Consider the following 24,827-nt stretch of genomic DNA (forward strand, 5'->3'; position numbering starts at 1 on the left):
GCTATTTTTGCATTGTTAATGTGAAAGGTTTTAATAGGTTCAAAAAACGAAAGTGGGAATATCCCGATTTGGAGTCAGCAAGAAGACCGGTGGTGCACAGCAACGATGTTCCTGTACCAACCTTCAAACATTACCCACGCTAACATCATCAGATGACGATGTGCACGGCGAGGAATGTACAAGTAGTGGTTCGGACTGCGAAGGACGTGAGACACAACCCCAGCAGTTCGACCAGAAGGAGCTCAGTGACTTGATACGAGAACTCAATCTTTCAAAGCAAGCATCAGAACTCTTAGCATCCAGGCTTAAGGAAAAGAACTGTCTTCATCCAAGTGTTAAAATAACAGCTTACCGGACGAGAGAAGAAAACCTTCTTCCATACTTCAACCAAGAAGAGGTTATAGTGTATTGCAGCAATATACCTGGACTATTACTTGAATTGGGGCTGCCGGAATATAGACCAGAGGACTGGCGTCTCTTCATAGACAGTTCCACTAGAAGTTTAAAATGTGTTCTCCTACACAATGGCAATCGTTACGCATCTATTCCAATTGCGCACTCAACAAAACTTTGTGAAGCATATGCTAACATCAAGATGGCTCTGCAGAAAATTCAGTATATGCAGCACCAGTGGTTGATTTGTGTTGATTTGAAAATGGTGAACTTCTTGCTTGGACAACAAAGTGGATACACAAAGCACCCATGTTTTATCTGCATGTGCGATAGTAGGGCAAAGCACGAACATTGGAAGCAGAAAACATGGCCTCCAAGGGAACATATGGCTGTTGGTGAAGCAAACATCATTAATGAACCTCTGGTTAGTAGGGACAAGATTGTTCTTCCACCATTACATATTAAGTTAGGAAATGAACCAATTCACCAAAGCTTTAGACAGAAATGGTAATTGCTTCACATACATCTGCAATACGTTCCCTGGACTCGGTAGTGAAAAACTTCAGGCAGGAATATTTGATGGTCCTCAAATTCGCAGGCTCATCAACGATACCAATTTTACAAGTGTCATGACTGTCACTGAAGCATTGGCCTGGAACAGTTTTGTCGCTGTTGTAAAATGTTTTTTGGGCAATCATAAAGCTCCCAATTACGAGGAACTGGTTAAAAACATGCTCACTAACTTTCAAAACTTTGGAGCTAACATGAGCATAAAATTGCACTTCCTTCACAGCCACTTGGATCGATTTCCTCGTAATCTAGGTGATTTCAGTGAGGAACAAGGAGAGCGGTTCCATCAAGATATGAAAGGAATAGAGGAAAGATATAAAGGAAGATCGGACAGGCATGTGATGGCAGATTATTGCTGGAATCTGCAACGTGACTGTTCTGAAGAGACCTATAAAAGGAAAGCGTGCAGGAAGCGGTTCGTCATGGACGGAAAATGATATACTTATAGAGAAACTTTTCAATTATGTTTTATACGTGGACAAATGCCTATCAGGTTTTCATAGAAGCTATTTATAAAGATTATTTTCTTTTTTCATTGTAGTTTGTAGCGCTCGAGTTCAGTATTAGCAATTTTTTCTAATTTTTTGAATAAATCATGCATTATCTCAAAAACTAGAGCCAAACTGCTTAAATGGTTGCTATATTCGTCCTCAGCAACACTAACCCATCCTAAAGCCACTCAAATATCCTTGGCAAGAAAATGAGTGTTGACCAGTGTTATCATCAGGCGCAAAGTATTTGGATTGTTGTAGACATCCACTTCAGAGTTATACCGGATCGTGTAATCCCCAACAATCTCATCTCGTATCGGGCCATAGATCTTCCTTAAGACTTTCTGGTCGGAAACGAGAAGACAATGTAATTCTTTTTTTTTCGGACACTCCGCGTTTTTCAGCCATACGGGTTGGGTCAGTGTTTAGTACAGCTGGAACATGAAAATTATTAAGAGACAGTGCGATTTCAAAACCTGACTTGAGATTGAAGTAAGATCAGGTTACGGCTTCGATCGTTGCTTTGACCACTGCCTCATACTAAACGCATATAGGGTTTAACACATCAGGCTACAAGTATTCAGCAGATGAGCTATGGATTCCTTTTCGCAACATGCGGGCGTACAAGGCATCTCTTAACGGCTAAAATTGACATTTATCGTTATTACTTCAAACTGCAAGCCTACAGTATTAGTGGTGTAGTGCTTCTACGTCTAGATCTACACACATATTCCGCAAGTCACCGTACGGTGCGTGGCAGGGGCATCCTGTGCTGCTACTAGTGATTTCCTTTCCTATTCCACTACAAATAGAACGAGGGAAAAAGGACTGTTTATACGCCTCCATATAAGCACTAATTTCGCGTATCTTATGTTCGTGGTCCTTGGACGAAATGTACGAGGGTTATTCCAAAAGTAAGGTCCGATCGGTCGCGAAATGGAAACGACTATGAAAATCCGATAAAGCTTTGCACAGATGTGTTGGGTAGTGTCTCTAGTATAACCCCAGTTAGCATCACGTCGCTCTTCTCATTTCTGAGCTCGCAGTGAGTGCGTAAAGATGTCTAGAAAATAGTGTCTGCCGCCAAGTACGAGGGCCTGGTGAGAAATTTCGCCTGAAGCTATGCAGCCAACATTACATAACTGTCGTGCTGTTTCGTCTTCACGACAATTCTCAGCCGCATTCTGCAGGGGCAATGAAGATGCTCCTGCATCGTTTTCAAATGGAAATGTGAGATTACCCACAATACAGTCCGCAATTGTCTCCCCCTGAGTTTCATCTCTGGTCACATGAACCGCTGTCTTTGAAGACAACATTTTGACACAGACAACGAGGTGTAGGCCAGCGTGGAGAATTGGCGGAAAGCACTGGCGGCTGCCTTCTATGATGAGGCTATTGAAAAGTTGGTACAACGCTATGACAAAAGTCTAAGTCAGTACGGCGACTACGTAGAGAAGTAGCTGAAAGGTGTAGCTAATTGTTACAAGTAAAACAATTCTGATGTTCACTGTGGTTTCAATTTGGCAATCAATCGGACCTTACTTTTGGAATAACCCTCGTATATTAGCGGCAGTAGAATCGTTCTGCAGTCAAATTAAGTTTCAGATACCGGTTCTCTAATTTTTTATCAACAGCGTTCCTCGAAAAGAATGTAACCTTCCCTCCAGGGATTACCGTTTGAGATCCCAAAGCATCTCGTAACACTTGCGTGTTGCTCGAAGCTACCGGTAACAAATTTAACAACCCGCCTCTGAAATGCTCTAATGTCTTCCTTTAATCCGATCTGGTACTGATCCAAAGCACTCGAGAAGTGGTCAAGAATATGTGATACTAGCCTCCTGTATGCGGCCTCCTTTGCTGATGAACCGCACTTTCCCAAAATTCTCCCAATAAACCGAAGTCGACTATTCGCCTTCTCTACCACAATCCTCACATGCTCATTCTATTTCACGTTGCTGTGAACGTGACTGTATGAAGCACGACACTACTATTGGTGTTTTCAAACATTATGGGTATGTTTACCCTACTTATCCGCATTAACTTGCATTTTTCTACATTTAGACATAGCTGCCATTCATCATACCAACTATAATTTTTTTCTAACTCATCTTGTATACTCCTACAGTCACTCAGCTTCGTCACTTCCTGTACACCACAGCCTCATCGGCAAAAAACCGCAGATTTCAGCCCACCCTGTCTGCCAAACCATTTATGTATATAGAAAATGCTATTGGTCCTATTACAGTGCCCTGGGGCACACCTGACGACACACATGCCGTCGAGCACAACATACTGGGTTCTCTTACTTGAAACGTCTTCGAGCCACCCACATGTCTGATAACCGATTCCATATGCTCGTACCTTCCTTAACAGCCTGCAGTGGAGCACAGCGTCAAATTCTTAGCGAAACTCTAGAAATATGCGATCTGCTTGTTGCTCTTCATCCATAGTTTTCAGAGTATCATGTGACAAAAAGGGCAAGTTGATTTTCGCAGGAGCGATGCTTTCTAAAACAGTGCTGATTTGTACACATAAGCTTCTCGGACTTAAAACTTTCTTTTTTATATTTAAGCTGAGAATAAGTTCAGGGATTCTGCTCAAACCTACGTTAGGTACAATGGTCTGTGACTTTGAGGGTCCGTTCTTTTACCCTTTAACCATGCTTGACACAATCATGTCGATGAAATATCTAGGCGTAACGTTGCTAAGTAACACGAAATGAGGACGGTAGCAGGGAAGGCCAATGGTCGACTTCGGTTTATTGGCTGACTTTTAGGAAAGTATACCGCAAAGCATATCGCATAGAGAACGCTAGTGCGACTCGTGTTTTAGTACTGCTCAAGTGCTTGGGATCCCTATCAGGTGGAATTAAAGGAAGACGTCGAAGCAGTTCGGGGGCGTACTGCTAGATCTGTTACTGTTGAGTTCGAGCAAAATAGGAATATTATGGAGATGCTTCGTGAAGTGATATGGGAACGCATGGAAGAAAGAGGATGTTCTTAACACGAAACACTGCTGAGAAAATGTAGAAAACAGGTGTCTGCAGCTGACTACAGAACGATTCTAGTGCTGCCAGTATACATTTCGCAGAAGGACCACGAAGTTACGAAAAGATAAATTAAGACTCGTACGGAGATATATAGTAATGGCTTTTCCCTTGCCTCTTTTGAGAGTAGAGTAGGAAAGTAAACGACGAAATGGTGTAAAGTACTCTCCGCCATGTACCATACGGCAGTCTGCGGAATATGTATCTAGATGTAGGCGTAGATTAAATGGTGGAGTTCATCTACGCTACAGAAAAACAACATATGAAATCAACCAATCGAAGATAGTTCATACATATTATATTGACGAATATTGCATCTAAATTGTTTCAGTTTAAGAGACTGACAACTTCGTTTAGAACCGGTAAGAACTCTTTTGAAGATATGATATACCTTGATTACCTAGAAATTCTTAATTTATCGCTATCCCGATTAACAATTAAGGATTTTAGAGAGATTTGGAGATTTGTGGTAAGTTCCTGTGGGACCAAACTGCTGAATCATCGGTCCCTAGGCTTACACATTACTTGATCTAAGTTAAAGTAACTTACACGAAGGACAACACACATACCGAGGGAGGACTCGAACCTCCGACGGGGGAAGCCGCGCGAACCGTGGCAAGGCGCTTGAGACTACGCGGCAACTCCGCGCGGCAGGATTTTAGATCACTAATATATACAATACTCAATATTCTAACGTAAGTTGAAGAAGTGCCGTATTTCATAATGACTGTTTGTGCAGATTTTGTTCAGACAGTGTCAAAAGCTGTCACAAATTTTGCGTTCCAGAGAAAACGGTAATTCATAGTCGTAGCTCTATGGTATGATCCGCAGTGGGTGAGTCTTTACTTAGGCTCCAACTTTTTCTGAAGCCTGCTGGTCTTTATGGTTCACTGACTGTTTTTTAAGCTGTTGGTGATAATTTTAATGAATATTGTGCACAGTAAGCAGTGAAGGCCAATTTGTCTACAGGTTTTATGGCTTTGAGTGGATGTGGGAGGACACAATGAAAATTTGGTAACAGAATAAAAATAAAACAATAAGAGATGGAAGTGAAAACGAAAACTTACATTTCCCAGACGTCATTTTTAACCAGTTAAGATAATAGATACAAAATTAAATATGGAAATTTGTAACACCATGCGGTGTGAAGCCACTTAAGTACGTCTCGTGCTGTGACATATGCATGGACGGCTGCACAAGGCCTGGGACAAAGGATAGTCGAGTAGAAGTGAAGTAACAAACTAGGCGACAGATTTGGGCTCCTTTGATGATCAGCAACCCGCTAGCGTATTCGTGAGTTACATATCAATTTTAATTCGAAGTATCTAGAATTTCAACTGCGAATTGAGGCATAAGAGAAAATTCAAAGAAGAAAGAAACGCTGTAACAATAATTAACAACATACAGGGGAACCGCAATCTCTAAACAGATTTCTGCTGCCGTCATCTCGAGAGGATTTGATAATTTGTTCCAGATGACGACAACAGCTAAAAAAATGCAAGTTCAAAATGAGGGTCTTCTTGTTCATGAGACAGGAAGCAAAGCTCACCGTTCCACTGGCTCGGATGGTGCCAGGGCAGTCAACATCTGGGCAGAAAGAAGTGGCCCAGCAGGCTAGAACTAGCTGCTTGCCCGCCCAACACGATTTTTGTGGGATGTTCGTTCTTCTTCAAATGGACTCCCTGCTGTGATATTTATTACGGCAGTATCCACTGCCTCAGAGGAGTTCAAACTCCTCGCATCCTACCCGTGTCCCTTCTTTCCGCGTTAATTCTCTGTGACGATTTTCTGAAAGTTCGGCGTACTCTCCAACGCTACTAAATTGTTGTTTGAGTCTATATCTGCACCTGGACACGTCCTACCATTCAGTATCTGATTTCGGAATCTCTGTCTCACCATGACGTACCCATCTGTTATAGTCCGCGCAAAATACCGTAGCTGGTAGATGCGCAGACGGCAGGGCACGTGCGCGTAGAATGGTAGTGGTGGGGATTATGGGAAATACCGAGGGCTGGAGGGGAAGTGCCGTTCTAAACGGAAGCCTGAGCTCTAATTTTTTTGTGAATATTAAGTGGAGCCACTTCACATATACATCTGCGTTGTGACCACACAAAAAGATCTGTCACCTCTGCTTTGGGTAGAATCTAAAAAAGAATTCCGCTGAAAATGCCGCGATTTATTGTCCAGTGGCCTGTTAACCATTTGTAAGTTTCAGAGAAGCATCAAAAGTGGCGGATTTTGAGTAAAAACCTACACATTAATTTGTTGCCATGTTAAAATTTGCTTTTTGTGCCAAAACACAGTACAATGTACGCAATCTAAACTCATTAACATGTTGAGCAGAGACAGTTGCGAGAGAATTCTGAGACAGTAGTTTATTAAGTTTGTTAAGTGAAGAACTGAGGAAATGTAAGGTTAGTAGTTTATGAAAAGGCACATCCTGGGTGCAAAAGGCCGGCCGGAGTGGCGGGCGGTTCAGGGCGCTACAGTCTGGAACCGCGCAACCGTTACGGTCGCAGGTTCGAATCCTGCCTCTGGCTTGGATGTGTGTGATGTCCTTAGGTTAGTTAGGTCTAAGTAGTTCTAAGTTCTAGGGGACTAATGACCTCAGAAGCTAAGTCCCATAGTGCTCAGAGTCATTTTTGGGTGCAAAAATAAATGTGTAATGTCTCAATTCTTTTGTTTGCAAACCCATAGAATTTCTCATTTCACGATCTACTGATGGCGCATAAAAATTAAATTTTTCATTAAAAAAGACTGTAGTTAGTGGAAGAACACGGTAAATAATGAAGTTTCGCATAGTAAAAATGTGGCAAAATACTCTGTTTTTTGTGTGTTGATCATTTGCCAAAATCTCTTTTCGATATCTCAACTCCTTTATGAAATATAAGGAATGCTATGGATATTTCACTCTGATTTTATTGCTGGCGTGGCGCCATCGCGAATGAGTGTGCTAGATCAATTTTCGCGTGATCAGTGACAGATAGAAACTTCCACCAAGTCTAAAGAAAAATTCTACATGTTAGCCAAATTTCATACACAGCAACATATTATGTAATATATACCAAACGCAAAATCGTAGTGGCCCCTATTTTTCATCGCAAACTTTTTCGAATTTCTCGTTGTGTCTTACTTCGAAGTAAATATCACAGTAACTGTGACTATCGACGAAATGATCCTGAACCTGACATATAAAGCTACAAGTAACGCAAAAAAGAAATTTTTATACCGAATAGTTTCTATAAAATCGTTTGAGAAATACTGTAGTGCGTGCGCCTCAATTCTGCCATCGCCAACCGGCCGATAGTTGGCAAACACTGTCGGTCTCTCCTTCTGAACAAACGAATGGACTCGCCCTGCCATTTGGACGAAAATTGGCCACTGTACAAAGGCCACCATATCCTGCACGGACTCTGTGTATCATGACCTTTTGCAGATCCTCTTGTGATTTTTGAAGAGTATTTGGTATTACGAGCTGAAGTTTGCTACAAAACCCAGTTAGTTCGGAAAATGGGAGCTGCGCCGCTTTCTCAGCACCGATACTAACCTCATATCTCAACAACGCATCCAGCTGCAATAATCATTCACAGCACTGAGGAACCATCCTGATTGTGACTGATGCTAGCTAAGATTGCAGCATGCGCCTTGCAGTCTAACACATGGCTTTCCGGGTGGTAAGGAGAGCCTGGTCCCCAGCACGAATCCGCCCGGCGAGTTTGTGTCGAGGTTCGGTGAACCAGCCAGTCTGTGGATGGTTTTTAGGCGGTTTTCCATCTTCCTCTGTGAATGCGGGCTGGTTCCTCTTATTCCGCCTCGGTTACACTATGTCGGCAATTGCTGCGCAAACAAGTTCTCCACGTACGCGTGCACCAACATTACCACGCAAACATAGGGGTTACACCTGTCTGGTGTGAGACGTTCCCTGGGGGGGGGGTCCACCGGGGGCCGAACCGCACAATAACCCTGGGTGTTCGGTGTGGGGGGGGGGGGGGCGGAGGGGTGAAGTGGACTGGGATAATCGTCGTGGGGTTGTGGACCACTGCAGCTGCGACGGGGATCGAGCCTCTCCGTCGTTTCTATGTCCCCGGTTAAAATACCATACAAAACAACACAATACAAGACTGCAGTATACTATAGCTGACAGAGAGTGAAGCAATAATTGCACTTCATATAAGATAATCATAGGTTTTCTATTAACATGGGACAAATTGTAAAATGAGATAACTTATCTAATAATTAAAGTTTTCTTCAGACACTTGAGTCTCATCATTATCTGCTGAAGCAATGAATAAAAATTTTTGTCGTGGCTGGGACTTGAACCCAGGCTTCCGTGCATTTTTTTGTTTTGGTTGATCTCATTTTGTTCGTTAATGTTCGTTGTATTCGTTTGGGGCGGACGTTCCATGACGGTTGTTTAAGTACATTGTTGATCCATTAACTCAGTTTTTTAATTACAGAGGGCTGATTACCCTCTGACCGAACACGTGGAGGTACCGTGCCTAGAATATTAGGCAGGAACGCTAGCTACTACACCAGTACAGCAATGGCATAATGTCCAGCATGACTGGGTTCAAGTCCTGGCTGTCGCACAAATTTTAATTCCCTTCTTCAGCTTCCAACATTATCACAGGTAAAGATGAGACTCAAATGTCTCAATGAAAATTTAATTACAATACCTATAAATCACCTACACCTGAGATACTGGATCTCCCCATCATATCCAATGTTGGGGTGGTATTCCATTGCCACCGTGCCTCGGCAATAGTGGTGATCTAAGAAGGGGAAAATGAGCGGGAGAAAAGTGCCGCAGTGGTGTAATGGCTAGCATTCCTCTCTTAAAAGCACGGAGGCACGGGTTCAAGTCCCAGCCGTGGCACAAATTTTAATTAACTTCTTCAGCTTCCATCATTACTGAGCTGACTGACGCTGTTAACAAACTGTTGCAGGTTATATATCGACGGAGGAGTTCTCGGACGCGTGTTCACTGCTGAGCGAACACCTACAGAACCCCATCTCGTCCGAGCAACTGCTTGACATCTGCCGCTCCATGGACATCAACAAGGACGGCCTGGTCGACCTGAACGAGTTCCTCGAGACCTTCCGGCTGGTGGACATGGACCGTGACGAGGGCGACGACGACGAGTACGAATCCCCAGAGGAGAGCACCCCGCGCGCCGAGTGAACACAGAACACAGCGACACCACTGGCGACAGCCAGCCGCGGCGCTCTCTGATCGGGTGTAAGAACGCGTCAAGGGGACAGTGCGACCGTGGTATCTCGCAACGGCGTCGGACATCCGTGCCGAACGATGTGGCTATAAACCCCAGCAAAGTGTTCCAGAAGCTGATCTCAAGTTCAGAAGTTTCAGCGTTGCGCGATCTCACAATTCATGTTTCGTCCATCACGTTCAGAGAAGCATGATGAACATCGGTACATGAATTTCCTTAGCATCAAATAAGGAAGTGATATCATACCGATATTACCCTTCACAGTACTTGTTCCGTATCGTATCATATGGGTAGTAACCTACACAATGCTTGTTCCATTTAAACTGAAGGCACAATTTTAAGCAAACGTAGAAGAACTTCCTTATAAATGCATTGTGCAGCAGTGTTTGAAGTAAATCGAACGGTACAGGACAGTAAAAATATAAATAAAAGTTCATTATACATCGCGAAGTTTAACTGGAATGGTACTTGTCTATGATGGTGAACTTATCGAGGTTCTAAATGCAGAGCATCGTGTCGACGTACATAGATGTATATAATTTTATTTTGTCGCAACTCTCTTCAAACGAACCCCAGTTTATTATTTTGCAGAACAGGACTGCAGAATGGACAGTGAAAACCTTAATAGATGTAGTGAATCTATCCGAATAACCAGTTGTTCTTCGTTCAGTTTGCTCAGTGTGTTAGTTCTTTTTTTAAGCACCTGTCAGTGTGCGAAACTGATAAAACTACGCGAGTGGTGAATATAAGTATTCAATACTCCCTATGCACGTTTCCAAGCTTTGTCTACCAAATAACCAAATAATGAAGACGGAGAAGCATTACCGATGTCATAAGCGTATCTGGCCTCCTTTGAAGAAGGAAGCGTTTTTGGAGATTAGTGGGAAAATATCGTCCCACAGATGAAGACAGTTTTATTTACTACAGAGAAAGAAATGTGTCTGTATTACAGTAAGAACAGCAAGTTACTCTTTCGAAATCTATGCGAGACATACAACAGGTTTTTCAAGTTTCCCTCAATTCCTTGCTGTAACATTCAGGAGCACCCAGAAACGAAAATTTCCTAAACGTGTGACTAAAATATCACCACTAATGTTCATAAACAACAGTGAAGGTGGTCATTACTTTTTCGTTCCTTCCGCAGTACAATGTAAAACTGTCACATATTATATATCCCGGGTGTGTGTTTGGTGATAAAGCACTACGTTAACCAGTTCGAATTTTCAGTAGCAGGATAATATCTAGTCTAAGAAGAATGCCCAAAATGCTTGCTGTTTTGTACAATCCCTACATGATATACATGTCTGTGTAGTGTACGAGGAACACACTATAATAGTGTTATAAAAGACTATGTGTAACAGGTTTTGTTAAATGAAAAGTATTTGTCACTACCGAGGCCAGACTGGATACCTCGTTCTATTCAGGATTGTAACATCATCCCACAAAAACCCCTGCCATTATGGCGTGGTCGGTATGCTAAGAAGGAATAATTTACTGTTATGAGTTTTCTATGAACTTTTCAAGAGTTAATTATTTTTCATTTTTTCTTCCTCTCTCCTATTAGAGTTCTAGACATTCAACAGTAGAGTAATTATCCTGTGTGTGGTGGAAAATCGGAAAGCAGAGTTTACTTTGGATATTGCAACGAGAAGATCAGTAAAGTAGGACTTTTATAAAGTATTTTTAAAGGAGACGATGTAGCATTCTGATATGAGTGTGTTATATATTTAACTATAAAGACAATGAAACCTTGGCATCCTTCTATGTTCAAACGGTGCTACTTATTTACTGGGAATTATGCTATCCAGCTTCTTCCCCACAGAGGAATGTAGATACATACACACTCACAAGGAAACAAGTTAAGCATCCACAAGTAATTATGGAAACATCAATGTAGACGATGTAATACCATTTTTGTAGAGCTTCAAATTACATTAAACGATCAGCGGAGTTGCCAATACAAGTATACGGTTAGTTCCACGTCGGTAGGATGTGGAATTCTGTCGGCCTCGGCGCCATACATCGAGAATTTTCAGATAAACTCATAAAATCTTTGTATGAGTGTTGTAGCAAGCGGTTCTCAATATTTTGGATATCACCATTTGATTCGAGTATAGGGGCAAGCTCAAACCAAATGAGGTCGAAAGCAGATGCTCTTTTCAGTAGCGTGAGTGTTTTAGCATTGAGCAAACAGCAGACATACGTGTGTGTTGAGTGTGCAGAGAGCTGTATTACGGAAATACTGTGCCAGAAGTTTGTCTCACAACTGTTGATACATGGGCAACAGGTCTTTCTTTGTGGTGCTGGTGGTGTCTTGCAGTCGTATCACATAATATTCCATTTCATTCTGTCAAAACAGTGCCTATGTAATACTTCCAAAAATTGAGACATTACTGCCCTCCCTCTTTCTTCATGCTATGCCCTATCACTCCCTCAACTGTGCCAAAACATTCGCACATACTGTTTCCTTCGTCGTTGAACTAAGTCATTATCGAACATTATGAGACAGAACGTTGCGTTGTAGTGATTCTGAATGATGTTGATACTCCCCTCTATCTCAGAAACGACAATTATTGAGTGATATAAAGTATGGTGATTTCACCAACATGTAGTCGCATGTAACAGTATATATATCTCCGCCTTCTCATCTTCAAATTCCGCATGAAACCAATGTGACGACAGAACGAGGAAATTATTGAATTTTTACGAACCGACGGATCAAGATTCACTCATTCTAAGCATGATTCTCTTTATGCAGACTCAACGTGATTATTCCACTATGTAACATCTTGCAACATCTCATCTATGCTTTAGAAGTGGAGGGTTCTTCGAATACCACCGTCCTTTACCAGCTGTTTCTGTTCGTATCGTGTGATTAAAGCACAAATACATTCAGATGCAAATTCTTAATACCACAGATACATACTGCGTGCAGTCATGTCCTAACCCATTCCACTATGCTTGAAAATGACAGTATGTGACGACTGCGGTAGCAATAAATGTTTTTAACAGCCATATGTGGAATAACAACATTCAGTCACTACGTCTAGGCTTGGGCCCAGTTCTTAACAACACATCGTAGATACCTAATTAAACGGAATGACTACATTAAGTAAGTATATTAAGCTTGTGGACTCAGTCCTCTTCAAAATACCGCAGATACGATATGGTACTGAAGATGATTACGGATTAGTGATATATGTGGACCATTTCGGTTTGGTGCTCAACTTCTTCGTCTGTGAGAGGGTGCGTTTATAAGAGACGCTAATAAGAGGTTTGTTAAAAGATACACCATTTCGATTGTAAGATTTAAAAGTTCAATTATGCCTACAATAAGTTTAAAAGTATATGAACGATGTTTCGTATTGGTGCAGAAGAGTATGTTACAAGACCATTCAAGTTTCCAAGGAGTTTGCTCTTTTACCGAATGCACCTCGCTAGTCAGCACTTCTTTTCTCATTGCCTTCTGATCAGAACTAAATTGTTACTAGAATAGAAATGACTGTAACAACATAATTAGCGAAAATTTCAATTTACCGTTACTGTAAATGTAGGTGGCAACATGTTTTTAAACTTTTATCTCTAGTATGTTTTACGAAAAAATGCAAATAGAGAAAGATGCGCTGTCTGATTCTGATAACTTGGCTATATATACAGAACCTTGTTACTGGATTACTCGTGAGACCAAAAGTCAACATTTCCATTGAAATCCTTTTATATCATATTTAGGTGTAGGTAATTTTGGCTGTGTTTTATATTTGTGTGCTATTTATGACTCCAAATGTGACTAGGTGGTCTATGAAATAATGTCTCAAAAGAAAGTCAAAAAAGTACATGCCAGGCGTGTATGTTGAACAGCGGCAGTTTCTTACAATAATGAGGACAATGCGGGTACAAATTACTTATGAATGTATTCGTATACACCTATAGCATGTACAGATACATATATATAATATTATGTGGTAGCAAATCTATAACAAGTGTTGTTAAATGTGTCTTTTGAGATCCTTTTTGAATCCATGCTGCATGCCCTGTCACAAGTTCTTTCAGTAAGTAAATGTCCGAGCCTTTCCTTGCGTCGATTATGAATGCATGTCATTTTTAAAACACCTTAGAACTGTTCGGCTTACATGTGTTCTTTTCGTATTTAATTAATGATGTGATTAAGTTTTGTGAATCCTCAACTATTACTTCTCTTGCATCATAGAAGAATTATTATTTATTTAGGAAAAAATTCGACATGAATTAAGTTCTCAACCACTGCTTCTTGACACTTCAACGCTGGAACAACTGTCCCACGCTGTAACTCTGTCACATAACATGTGAGCGAACGGACGCCCAACGGGAGACTGGGCATGGTGAGATAAAGTACGTATTTGTCATCCTTCTTTTGGATCCAGACTTTGGACCGGTGGTGACTAACTAATATGTAAATCTCTCTGTCTTTTTTATGTTTAGACTCATAAGACTCATAAAAATTACTGCATTTCACATTATCTTGATCATCATCATCATCTTCATGCAATAAAGGCCAAGCTTTGTTGACGTAGCCAACATTAGCCTATCTGTCTCTAGTCATTTTTGTCATTTGGTTGTAGTTGCAGAAGTCTCTCCTCATGTTAGCATTTTGTATTATGGATGATCTGGACCTGTATTTTTCCTAGACTTTTTCCTTCTAAGATGTTTTTATGAAGTTGTAATGTCGAATTAGGCGACCGATACTTTTAGTTTTTCTTCTCTCTATTATAAATATCAATGTGTTTTTTTTTAATTTCCTTTACTAGTCGTTCATTGGATTTTCTTTCAGTCCATGATGTTTCTGTGGCTGATACTCTAATTTACATCCAAATTGCTTGCAATGGTTTTTTTTAAATTTCTTGTTTCCCCTGAGTTCACCCTTCACAACTGCAGCACGCTGCAAATTAATCATATTTGTTTCTACATTGAGGTGAATGTTTGTTAATAAATTATTCTCATTTTAACGGCTTGTTTGGCCTCTACAGTTCTTATTTCAGTATCCACTTTACTTCTCTTGTCATTCATCACTTTACAAGCAGCATAATTAATTTGCACTAGTATAATATTTCTTACATTGATTCTTGATGTTTGCACCTTATTTGTCTCCTCAGTTTATGTCACCATTATTGTAGTGTGGGTTGTGTTCCTTTTCAGTGTGTGATTCTACAAGGCATCAGATAAAATTTTGTATATATATCCTTTTCAGAACCTGCTTAGATTACTGTAGCATCAGCAATTCGAATAGTAGTTTTCTGTTTATCATTAGTTTTCATTCCTTCAGATCCGCTTTTGATTGACTGTGTTACACTTTGGTGTGAATTAATTAAATATCAATGGAAAGAGACATTAGCCTTGTTGGATGCTTCTTATGTTAGCCTCTTTCTTAATGCTAGTGATATTTATTTCTGTACTTAGTCCTTTATCTCTTCTGTCTACTCCAATTTCATACACTTCTCTAAACATACTCCTCCAGTGCACTCCATTAGAACATTTCTCTATGTCAATGATTGTTTACCTGTTCACCTGAATTGTTGTTTCTAAAATAATTTGTGGTACCATTATAGTTTTCCTGGTTTCATGTCCTTTCCTAAATTTTGATTGGTACTCAACTAAACAGAAGGTTAACTTAGCTTCAAATTTTTTAACAACACTGAGTAGACTTCTTGATGTACATAGTCTACTAACGCCAAATTTCCGTAATCTAACCTATCATTGGCATTTTCTTATTGAGTTATGGTAATACTAGGCTTTCCTTAATTCCATTAGTAGTATTCCATCACCATAATGGACACACATCAAATTGTAGATTATTAGTTTTGGCTTATGTCAGAGATTCTTTCATAATTCAACAGTAATGTTACCTCTTCTAGTCAATCTGTTGTTGGTAGGTTTTTCAGCATTGTAGAATTCTGACCTTGTAACTGGAGATCCTATGAGTAAATTTTCTACTTCTTCCATTGTGTGTAAGTAATCTGAATCATCTCAGGCAACTTCGCACACATACAGTTCTTAAATGTATTTTTTTTCATATGTCTGAGATTTGTATCACTTTCAAACATAGTGCTACATTTTAATCCCTAACTATTTTGCTACAAGATCCACATTAAAATTTTATTAATATTTTTTAATTTTTTGTCTGTGTTTCCTTTCACTAGGCCTTCTTTTACCTCCCTACATCTCTCTACTTACAAAATTATCATTTATCTTATTCTATTCGACACATGGCTGTTATTTGATTTTTTACATGTCTATATTGGTAAAAATTTATTTTTCTCAGTATATTTCGTCCCCTTGTTAGATGCAGTACCTCTGATGGCATCCATAGTGTTCACATGATATATATGCAGTACAAGGAACATCCAGATGTGATCAACAACAAAGAAGGTTTTTTATATTTTGTATGGCAGGTGGTTGAGTCACTGTTTTTTCTGCATTATTATTAGTAGTTAATTTTACTTTACCTATATGACTTCATTGTAAGATCTATTGTAGCTATAATTTTGGCATTTCTTTTTGTTATCAGTCGACTATCTAGATACAGAGATATGATGGGAGCTCATAATTTAAAGAAAATGAAAAAATAAAAACCAGTTGGAAACTTCAATTGGCCAGGTTACATTTTGTAACTGTACACTGATGTACTGAACAACTTAAAATGTTTTCTTTCATCTTGTAGTGAGGGATCATCGTCATTGGTTTGCGATATAATGTAGTGATGATACAGTCTCGTTGGTCCGTCATATGACAGCTCACAGCATTAAAGGATTGCAACAGTTTAAAAAACCACTCTCTGTATGTGATAACAAAATCTATAATTACCATTCTACGATATGTTTATGAAATTCAGCATGGCATCAGCAAGAGGATAAGTTTGTTTCTGAATTTATATACACCTAGTTATCAGAAATGTATTAAACCTGAGTTGGTGAAATGTGATGTTATATATTATAAACAGATTAATTACTGTGTGTTCTGATAACAATTTGTCATTCATCCATACCCCTTAAACGCTTTGGGCTTATCATGTAACCTGGTTCATTATCAACTCATAGACTTTTACGGTCTTTTGTAGTATTTTGTACTTTGTTTTGGGACCACTGAAGCAGTATGTAGTGTCATATTGATCACCAGTATGGGTAAACGTTTCCCAGAAAGTAATCTGTTATCCACTCCATCTGGAAGTGTCTTGGCTAAAAAGCTTTCATTAGTTAGAGGCTGGTACATTAATGATATTATCTCATATGTCAGCTTAATTAAGTCAGGTTGTTGAAAATAATAGAAATGTGTCATATTAAGTAACTTCTCACATATTGTGGCTTATTTTTAGTAAACACATGATACCAAGATGTAATGGGGCATACTAGGTACATAAGGATGGAGAAGGGTTCATTCATAGCATAATGCGGTGTAAAATCATTAATAAATGGGAATTACATAATGGATGCTGGGACATCTGGCTTAAAAAATTGATCAATCGCATCCGTTTATTGGACATTTCCATCAGTGTTTTATTGGAAAAGTGCTACTACATTTCGTTATAATGATAAAGAGTAATATTAACCCAAAAAAGTAAGTCGATTAACAAGGTTTTTCTGGTAACACCTGAGAAGTTATACTGGTATAGACAATTACCAAATTATTTCACTATCTCCAAATACCACTGAACATAGAAACTTCATGATAAATCAGCAAAAAGTCTTTAGCTGGTCACCTAAATTAATGTAAACACAAAAATTTTCATTAACCGCTCTGTAATTCATTGATGAACTTATTTCTTCATACTCGCACATCCTTTAATTCAGAAACACCCTGAACTGATTATGTGGATGTATGCCTCCTGTTAGTACGATGGAATGGTATTCAGCAGGATTAGGTGACGTATTATATCCTGTGCAGGCCAGTTTTTACCACGTTTGGAAAACATTTCATCAGATACTTCGATGCATATACCATCGCTAGGCACGACAAAGAACTTGCTATAAACGCAACTGTTAACAAAGTGAAATAGATTAATAGTTGCAGGATATATGTTGTCTTTAACGAAACAGTTTTGTAGAGAACTGTTAAACTGTCTGTAATTCCGTGAAGAGAACGATAACGGCAAAATAGTTCGTTGGCATGATCCTGCGTTTACACGCTTACCATTACACACAAGGAGTGATAAGACAAAGAAATTGTTTGTAGTTAAAATGGTATGGATAACATTGTATGAGATGTACTCGTATATTTAAGCACCCTTGTAATTAAAATTTCAGTAACTGCAAGTAGTAAAAACTCTGGGACTGAGAAAAAAAAAACTGATCCCCATTTATGAGTGGTAAATAATTTGCGTGTGAGAAAGATGAGAGCCGACAGTATTTTCTTACACTTGTCGTCTTTCTTTATTGCAAATAATGAGTGAGTGTAAAAACAGTTTCCAGTTACACACTTGACGTCTTGCACGTTGCTTCTGAAGCTGATGACTGGGTATGCGATATAAGAATATGTTTAGTATTTCTGAGTTGATATTCGCTGCCACAGTAGGTGTCCTTCAACTTTAGCTTAACAGGCAATAGTTTGCGTGAATATTAAACTCACGCTTTGATACTATCACACTTATTTAACTGAGGTGGAGCACAACTGGATTTCTTACTGTATCCAGTATCACGATTAACTCTTTTGTCCCTGCTGAGTCCATGTCAGACTGTTCCCGATTTAGTTATTCACCTAGAATCCAGGAGTGTTATTTCTATTTCAGTACAGCACGAAGCTCCAAAAGCTTCTTTTTGTGAACTCGTCTGAATTTATTCATTTGAACTATTCAGTTAACACAGTATTCGAAGCTCTGCCGGGTTGGTATTTAGAATGACTAAGTCCCTTTCATCAAGCAGGCTGTATAAATCATGATATTCTTCATTGTTCTAAAAGGAAAAATTTGTGTGTGGGTCCTTAACGAATAAAATATTTTTCTAAAAACAGCAGTTCCTCCCATTCACTTTATCTGGCATTTGTATGTATTTGTATGTTACTAGTTTCGAGGCTGCACCTCCGTTTTCGTGAATTATACAGAATGAGGCTATGGTCCAGTAACAACAGCAAACAAATAAGTGTAAATAGAAAAAGAAAGTATATCTGTAGAAAGACTTGTCCCAAAAGGAAATCTAGGTAAGTGCTAGTGTGTCTGTAAAAGAGTTACTTTGCCTCTTTGCATGTCCATTCGTCATACGTGAAAGTTTGCTTAGTACTTGCTTTAACTGGCAAAATATTGAAATATTCAATTAGTTTCTGGACATTTCCTTTGACAGTGACATCACATGTCTGTATGTTAGTGGGCTGTATTGACATCAACGTATGTACTTGTAAACCTTCTAGCTGTTATGAACACTAGGCCTGCTGAATGCTTATTGGAAAGCAAGGTGCCATTAGCCAGGTGCGAAGGTGCCAGGAGCCAGTCCAGTGGTAACACATATTTTGGACAGCATAACGTCCTTAAAATCTGATGCAGATACATTTCAGATGTCACATTGGACGTTTTCCCCTAAAGTGATCAAATTTTCGGTTGATTTTCACCGCCTTCCATGATTATCTTCTTGTGCTAATTTATGCACTACTATTAGACTCAGCACCCACTATAATCAGTTTCATGGATTTTTTTTTTTTTTTTTTTTTTTTTTTTTTTTGCCTGGTCTTGCAACTTTGTACTTTCCGCTAGGACATGAATGTTAGAGTAGATACACCAAATAGCTGCTTATATTAAGTAATCATTATTTACGATTTTCAAGTACCTGCAATTACAATTATGGTGAGGACTGGTATGGATGCGAATGCCATTCATATTAAAGTAGGAAGAAATTTTAACGTGAGATATAAAGAACACAGTGAAGAGAGCAAACATAATCAGTCGAGATTCTTTCTATTTGAAACATTGTAATCACACTGCTCATGCGATCGAAAATGCACTACAGATTTTGCACAGAATACCAAAAGGTTTTATAATGAACGTTCTTGAGGAATTAGAAATTTATATGTACACGAGAAAATACCCACAAACAATACTAAACGAACATACAGAATTTAGACACAAGTACTACCTTAAAAACTTTATTGCACTTTTAGAACACGAAAATAGATAAATCGGAAATAACATATGCAACAACCAAAGACAATCGTAACAAATTTTAGTTAATAATATCACTGTTCATCTGCACAATCTTTATAAACGTATAGCGTCGTAAGAGTGGAACTGTCAAGCTGCTGTCACGTTGTAACTAACATTTAATTTCAACATCTGGACACCATTTACGATCTTAATAGAGCAGTGTCAGTTACAAAACGGGTCCCTAACGACGCAATGTCACAATCTAGACGTGAGTACAAGACAGCTACTTTAATATGAATGGCATTGGCACCCATTCCTGTTCTCACCATATTTGTAATTGCAGGTACTTGAAAATGGCGATTAAGCCGAAACAGACTGTCGTAAATAAAGATTACTTACTATGAGCCGGTATTTGGGGTATCTACTCTAACAATCATTTCGTTACTACACAAATATTACGCTGCTGGCTCTGAAGAAGATAAATTGTAGACGATACTTTCTGATAGTTGTTCCATCTACCACCAGGTTAATTATTTCTGTATACCGTAGCAGAGGGTGTTCCAGCAGCTGAGCGGACACGGACCCAGGTGGACAGGGTTGGGAAAAAGCCTGAGTTGCGTACAGTCTTGCATCTGGGTCGAAGGGTATGTGATAGTCCCCCACTCGCAGAGCGATTGCCAGCAGTGGTTGCCCAAACGTTCGTGCATGAGTAGAACGCCTGCAATACGGCCGTGCGTCGGGTAGCTTACACTGCAGGCGCCTCCTCAAGAGGCACGATGAGGGGTGGGCAGTAGGACACTGAGACACGTGGCAATGTTGGAATAGAAAACGTTCCACTGACTGACCCGTCTCCCGAGTAGGGTCACCAATACGCTTCTGACATTTTTCCTTCGCAGTCTACTTTTCTTATACTTTATATAAGCAACTAATTTTTAACATTTTCCAGTGGCAGCACATTTCAGATGCTTTCACTTTCTTCTTCTGCAAATTTTCGGCAGTCTGTGTTTCACATAGATTTAAAGCGATACTCTGAATATATGCTTTCAAGAGCTTCTCTCTCATCTGCTTATCAATATGTGACATCAGTAGAGGTTATTTCTTGAAGAAAGCTTTCTTATTTTGTGCCAATCTACCCCTGGTATCTTCCTTATTCTGGCCAATATCTTTAATCTTATTGATTAGACAAGAGAGTGTCTTCACATCTTCAGTTACGGCAACGTTACCAATTTGGATGTTCCCATAGTAATTATCCTCTTCCTTTGCACTTAGTTACCCCACCAGTAGGAAAGTTCCGAAACCGGATTCATAAAAAGTAGACAAAAGTTAAGATAGTGGTCTTAATCCTTCAAGTATTCTACCTAGTCCCCCCTCACTCGCGTACAGCGCTCAGAAAATTCATAACATCATGTGAAACTAACAGAAATGCCCCTCTTTGGGATGTTGTTGAACTTACTCGTCACATTGGCTTGAGCGTCGGTGGATCCTCCATGTAAATTTCTGTACTTTGTCGTCTTGTGGTAGTTTCGTATTGATAGCACCAGCTTTATCACCGTTTTGCACTTGAATAAGGTCGCGGCAGGGGTCCTCACGTCGTTGTTTTTGTTCGACAGTCAAGGTGTGAGGAACAGACTTTGCACACACTTTCCTCACCTTCAAAACACACTGGAGAGTCTTGAAAACGTGATTTAGAGATGATGTGGCGGAACTACGATGATATGTTACTTTCGCCCATCCACTACTTAACACTGCCTGCTCGCAACCGACTGATCTAACGCACATCTGCCGTTTACAGTTATTAGTTGGAGGTGCCACAGCAGCTGCTACGCTGACTTCGATTATAAGCCAAGAGTAAACGCAGTCTCGGAATTTTTGGATGGATACTGTACATTCGTCTTTGTCTTGTACATTTTTCCCCAATATTGTACACAAGTTATATTGTTAATTTCTTTCATCAGGACTTTTGCATCTATCTCACATCCGATCTGAACCGCTATCTCGTATACGAACATTAGCATTTGCATTTTTTCCCTTGGCCTTTTTGTTACACTACCCAAATTTTCTTTCACGTCCTCGCATACAAGCATTAGCATTTGCATTTTTTCCCTTGGCCTTTTTGTTCCACTACCCAAATTTTGTTTCACGTCCTTCATTTCTTCTTGATGAAACAAGTTGAACAACACTGCACATGTGCTGTCACCTTCCTTCATACTGTTATCAACAGTAACTGGTCTTTCTTGATCTTGCAGTTTTTATTATCCCCACTTCAATTTTGTAGATGTTTTAAATTATTCGTTTGCTTCTGCAGTTTCGCTCCAATCTCTCCGTGGCTGCCTCACATTGTCGAAAGCTTTCTCTAGGGTCACAAATGCTATGAAGGTATCCTGATTTTTTTCCATTCTGACCTCCATTATTAAACACAGTATCAGAATTTGTCAGATGAATCGTCCATTGTTTTGACATTTATTCACTCGTCCTTTCTACAGTGCGGCACAGATTTATATTCTAAAAATCAGAGTGACTAAAGTATAGACTTTTACACCACATTGATGACGTTGTCATCGGGTATGCAACGTTTCGTGTCTCTATGTTGTTGTTTCATTATCATCTTTAGACCACACACTAGTTTGCTGCATCTCTCCACGCTACTTTATCCTGTAAAAGCATCTTCATCTCCAGGTAACTACTGCAAACAATATCAATTTGAATCTATTTAGTGTGTTCATCCTTTGGCCTCGCTCTACAGTATTTACCCCACACAATTCCTTCGAGTAGCATATTCACGATGATGCCTCACAATGTGTCCTACAAACTAATCCCTCGTTTTAGTCAAATTGTGCAACAACTTTTTCTCTCCAGTTCAGTTCATTACATCCTCATTAGTTATGTGATGTATCCATCTAATTTTCGGCACTCTGCTATAGCACCAGATTTCAATAGCTTCTCTACTTTTCTGAGTGCCTATCCTCCAAGTTTCACATCCGTACAAGACTACACTCCAGATAAAACACGTCCAGAAAAGATTCCCTACCGGCCAAATTGATATTAGATGCTACCAAATATCTGTTTCCGAGAAGCGCTTTCCTTACTGTAGCCAGTCTGCACTTCGTTTTATCTTTGCGTCGGCAAAGACCATTTACTTTGCTGCCAAGCGACATAATTTTTGTACTAGCCCCATTTCATAATCTAATTCAACTATATTCCACTACACTTGCATTTGTTAATCCTTACCATATAATGTCTGTTAAAGGCAACATTTATAACATTCAGCTTTTCACTCAGATCCTTCTCTGTTGCTAACAGAGTTACAATGTCATCGCAAACCTCATAGTTGTTATTTCTTTTTCCTAAATTTCAATTCCTTCATCAAATTTTTCTTTGGTTTCATTTAATGATTACTTATTCTACAACGCTGCAACGCTGTCTCATTCCCTTCTCCATCACTGCTTGCTTCTCATGTTGTTTGATTCTTACAACTTTGTATCCTTAGTGATTTCTGCTGTCTCCTATTCTTCGAAATAACAAGTGGTTTTCTTGCTGAGTTGCTGGCCGTCCCTGTTCCTCATTGCAGACTGATATTTATCTCTCGTGATGGCTGAATAACGACTAATGCTTGTGAACTGCACCACTCTACATCTACATATCCCCTCCGCAAGCCACTGTGCAATGCATGATAGAAAGTAAATCGTAGCAATATTATCGATTTTTGGTATTGTCTTATTCCATTCACGTACCGAGCGAGGGAACTTTCACTATTTGTATGCCCTTCCATTCGCCCTAATTTTTTTATTTTATTCTCCTTATCATAATGCAAGGTACAAGATAGTGGCAGCATAAGGGTCGCACTATCTTCTTCTACTACAGATCTTTCCAACAAGGCTCCCATAGAAGTACGCTTTCTGTTTCCCATGCGTTCTCGTTTAAGGTATCGAGCATTTCTACACCACTTTCGAAAGAGTTATGATTCTTTTATGATCCTAGCAGCGCATCTCAGAATTTGTCTGATGTGTGTTGTCTTAATTACTTGATAATTGCTCCAAACACTGTACCATTATATAGAGTTGGTGGCAAATGCGATTTTTATGCGATTTGGTACATTGTTAGCCAGAAACCTTATCAGAAAGCGTCCAACAAATCGGCTTCCGTTCCACTGATTTTACTTAATTGGCCAATTTCATCTCGCTTCTTGTTATTATCCCTAAATACACATACGATGCGACGCGCTCAAATGATTCACCACCAATCTTGTAATCAGATACTGTACCACCCTTTCTCTTTGTTAAAGGCGTCGTGTTATTTTATCCCCTTTTCAAGATAGCTACTATTAATTAAACCATGCGAAATTTTCGACCGATATATCTTAATTTCCTTATGATCGTCCAAAGACGATGCCTTTCTGTACAGTGTAGAATAGTCAGCGAAGAATTTTATAGTGCTGCTCATCTTATCTGTCACTTTGTGTAACGGGTGTCCCAGAAGGAACGCAACATTTGAGTGCTCAGGAATATAAAACTTTCTTGATGACATTAACTGATCGACATATTATTGCAGTGTGTGTACCTGTGATTACGTATGAGCTATGTTATTACTCAGATATCCTCCAGGACTATGGAGAGGCACGCCCTGATTCTTTAGAAAAAATTTTCCACAACATTCGCCGGCGTTGCACCTCTAGCTCTGAAATTAGACGCTGATTCTCGGCCTTTAGCTCTGGAAGTGATCATAGTTTGTTGGCGTGGACAGGAGATTTCTAATACTCCGACAGAAAGGAATCAAGTGGAGTTATATCACAAGATCTGGGTAGCCAACTCACGTAAATGTTGCTGAAATTTCCTAGCCGGGGAACTTCTCTCGTAACAATTATATTGTTACAATATAAGCGTGACAGATTGTGCCAACCTGTAGAGCATTCACACGTCTCACTGAAAATCTAGTAACATATTGTGGTAGCTTTCGCCATCCACTATTAATGCCTTTACGGTTCCATCTTCGAAGAAGTATGTCCC

At 39.6% G+C, this 24,827-nt stretch overlaps 1 protein-coding gene across 1 annotated transcript in view; it reads left to right on the forward strand.

The window, feature by feature from the left end:
- Positions 1-11,200, forward strand: part of LOC124789082 (serine/threonine-protein phosphatase rdgC) — a 1,335,318-nt gene extending 1,324,118 nt beyond the window's left edge. Inside the window, exon 15 of the mRNA XM_047256373.1 lies at positions 9,447-11,200. Coding sequence (XP_047112329.1) covers positions 9,447-9,682 — 236 coding nt within the window. The 3' untranslated portion in view covers positions 9,683-11,200. The remainder of the gene's footprint in view (positions 1-9,446) is intronic.
- Positions 11,201-24,827: the final 13,627 nt, after the last annotated feature.

This window comes from Schistocerca piceifrons, chromosome 3 (genome assembly GCF_021461385.2).
Source record: "Schistocerca piceifrons isolate TAMUIC-IGC-003096 chromosome 3, iqSchPice1.1, whole genome shotgun sequence".
Lineage (NCBI taxonomy): Eukaryota > Metazoa > Arthropoda > Insecta > Orthoptera > Acrididae > Schistocerca > Schistocerca piceifrons.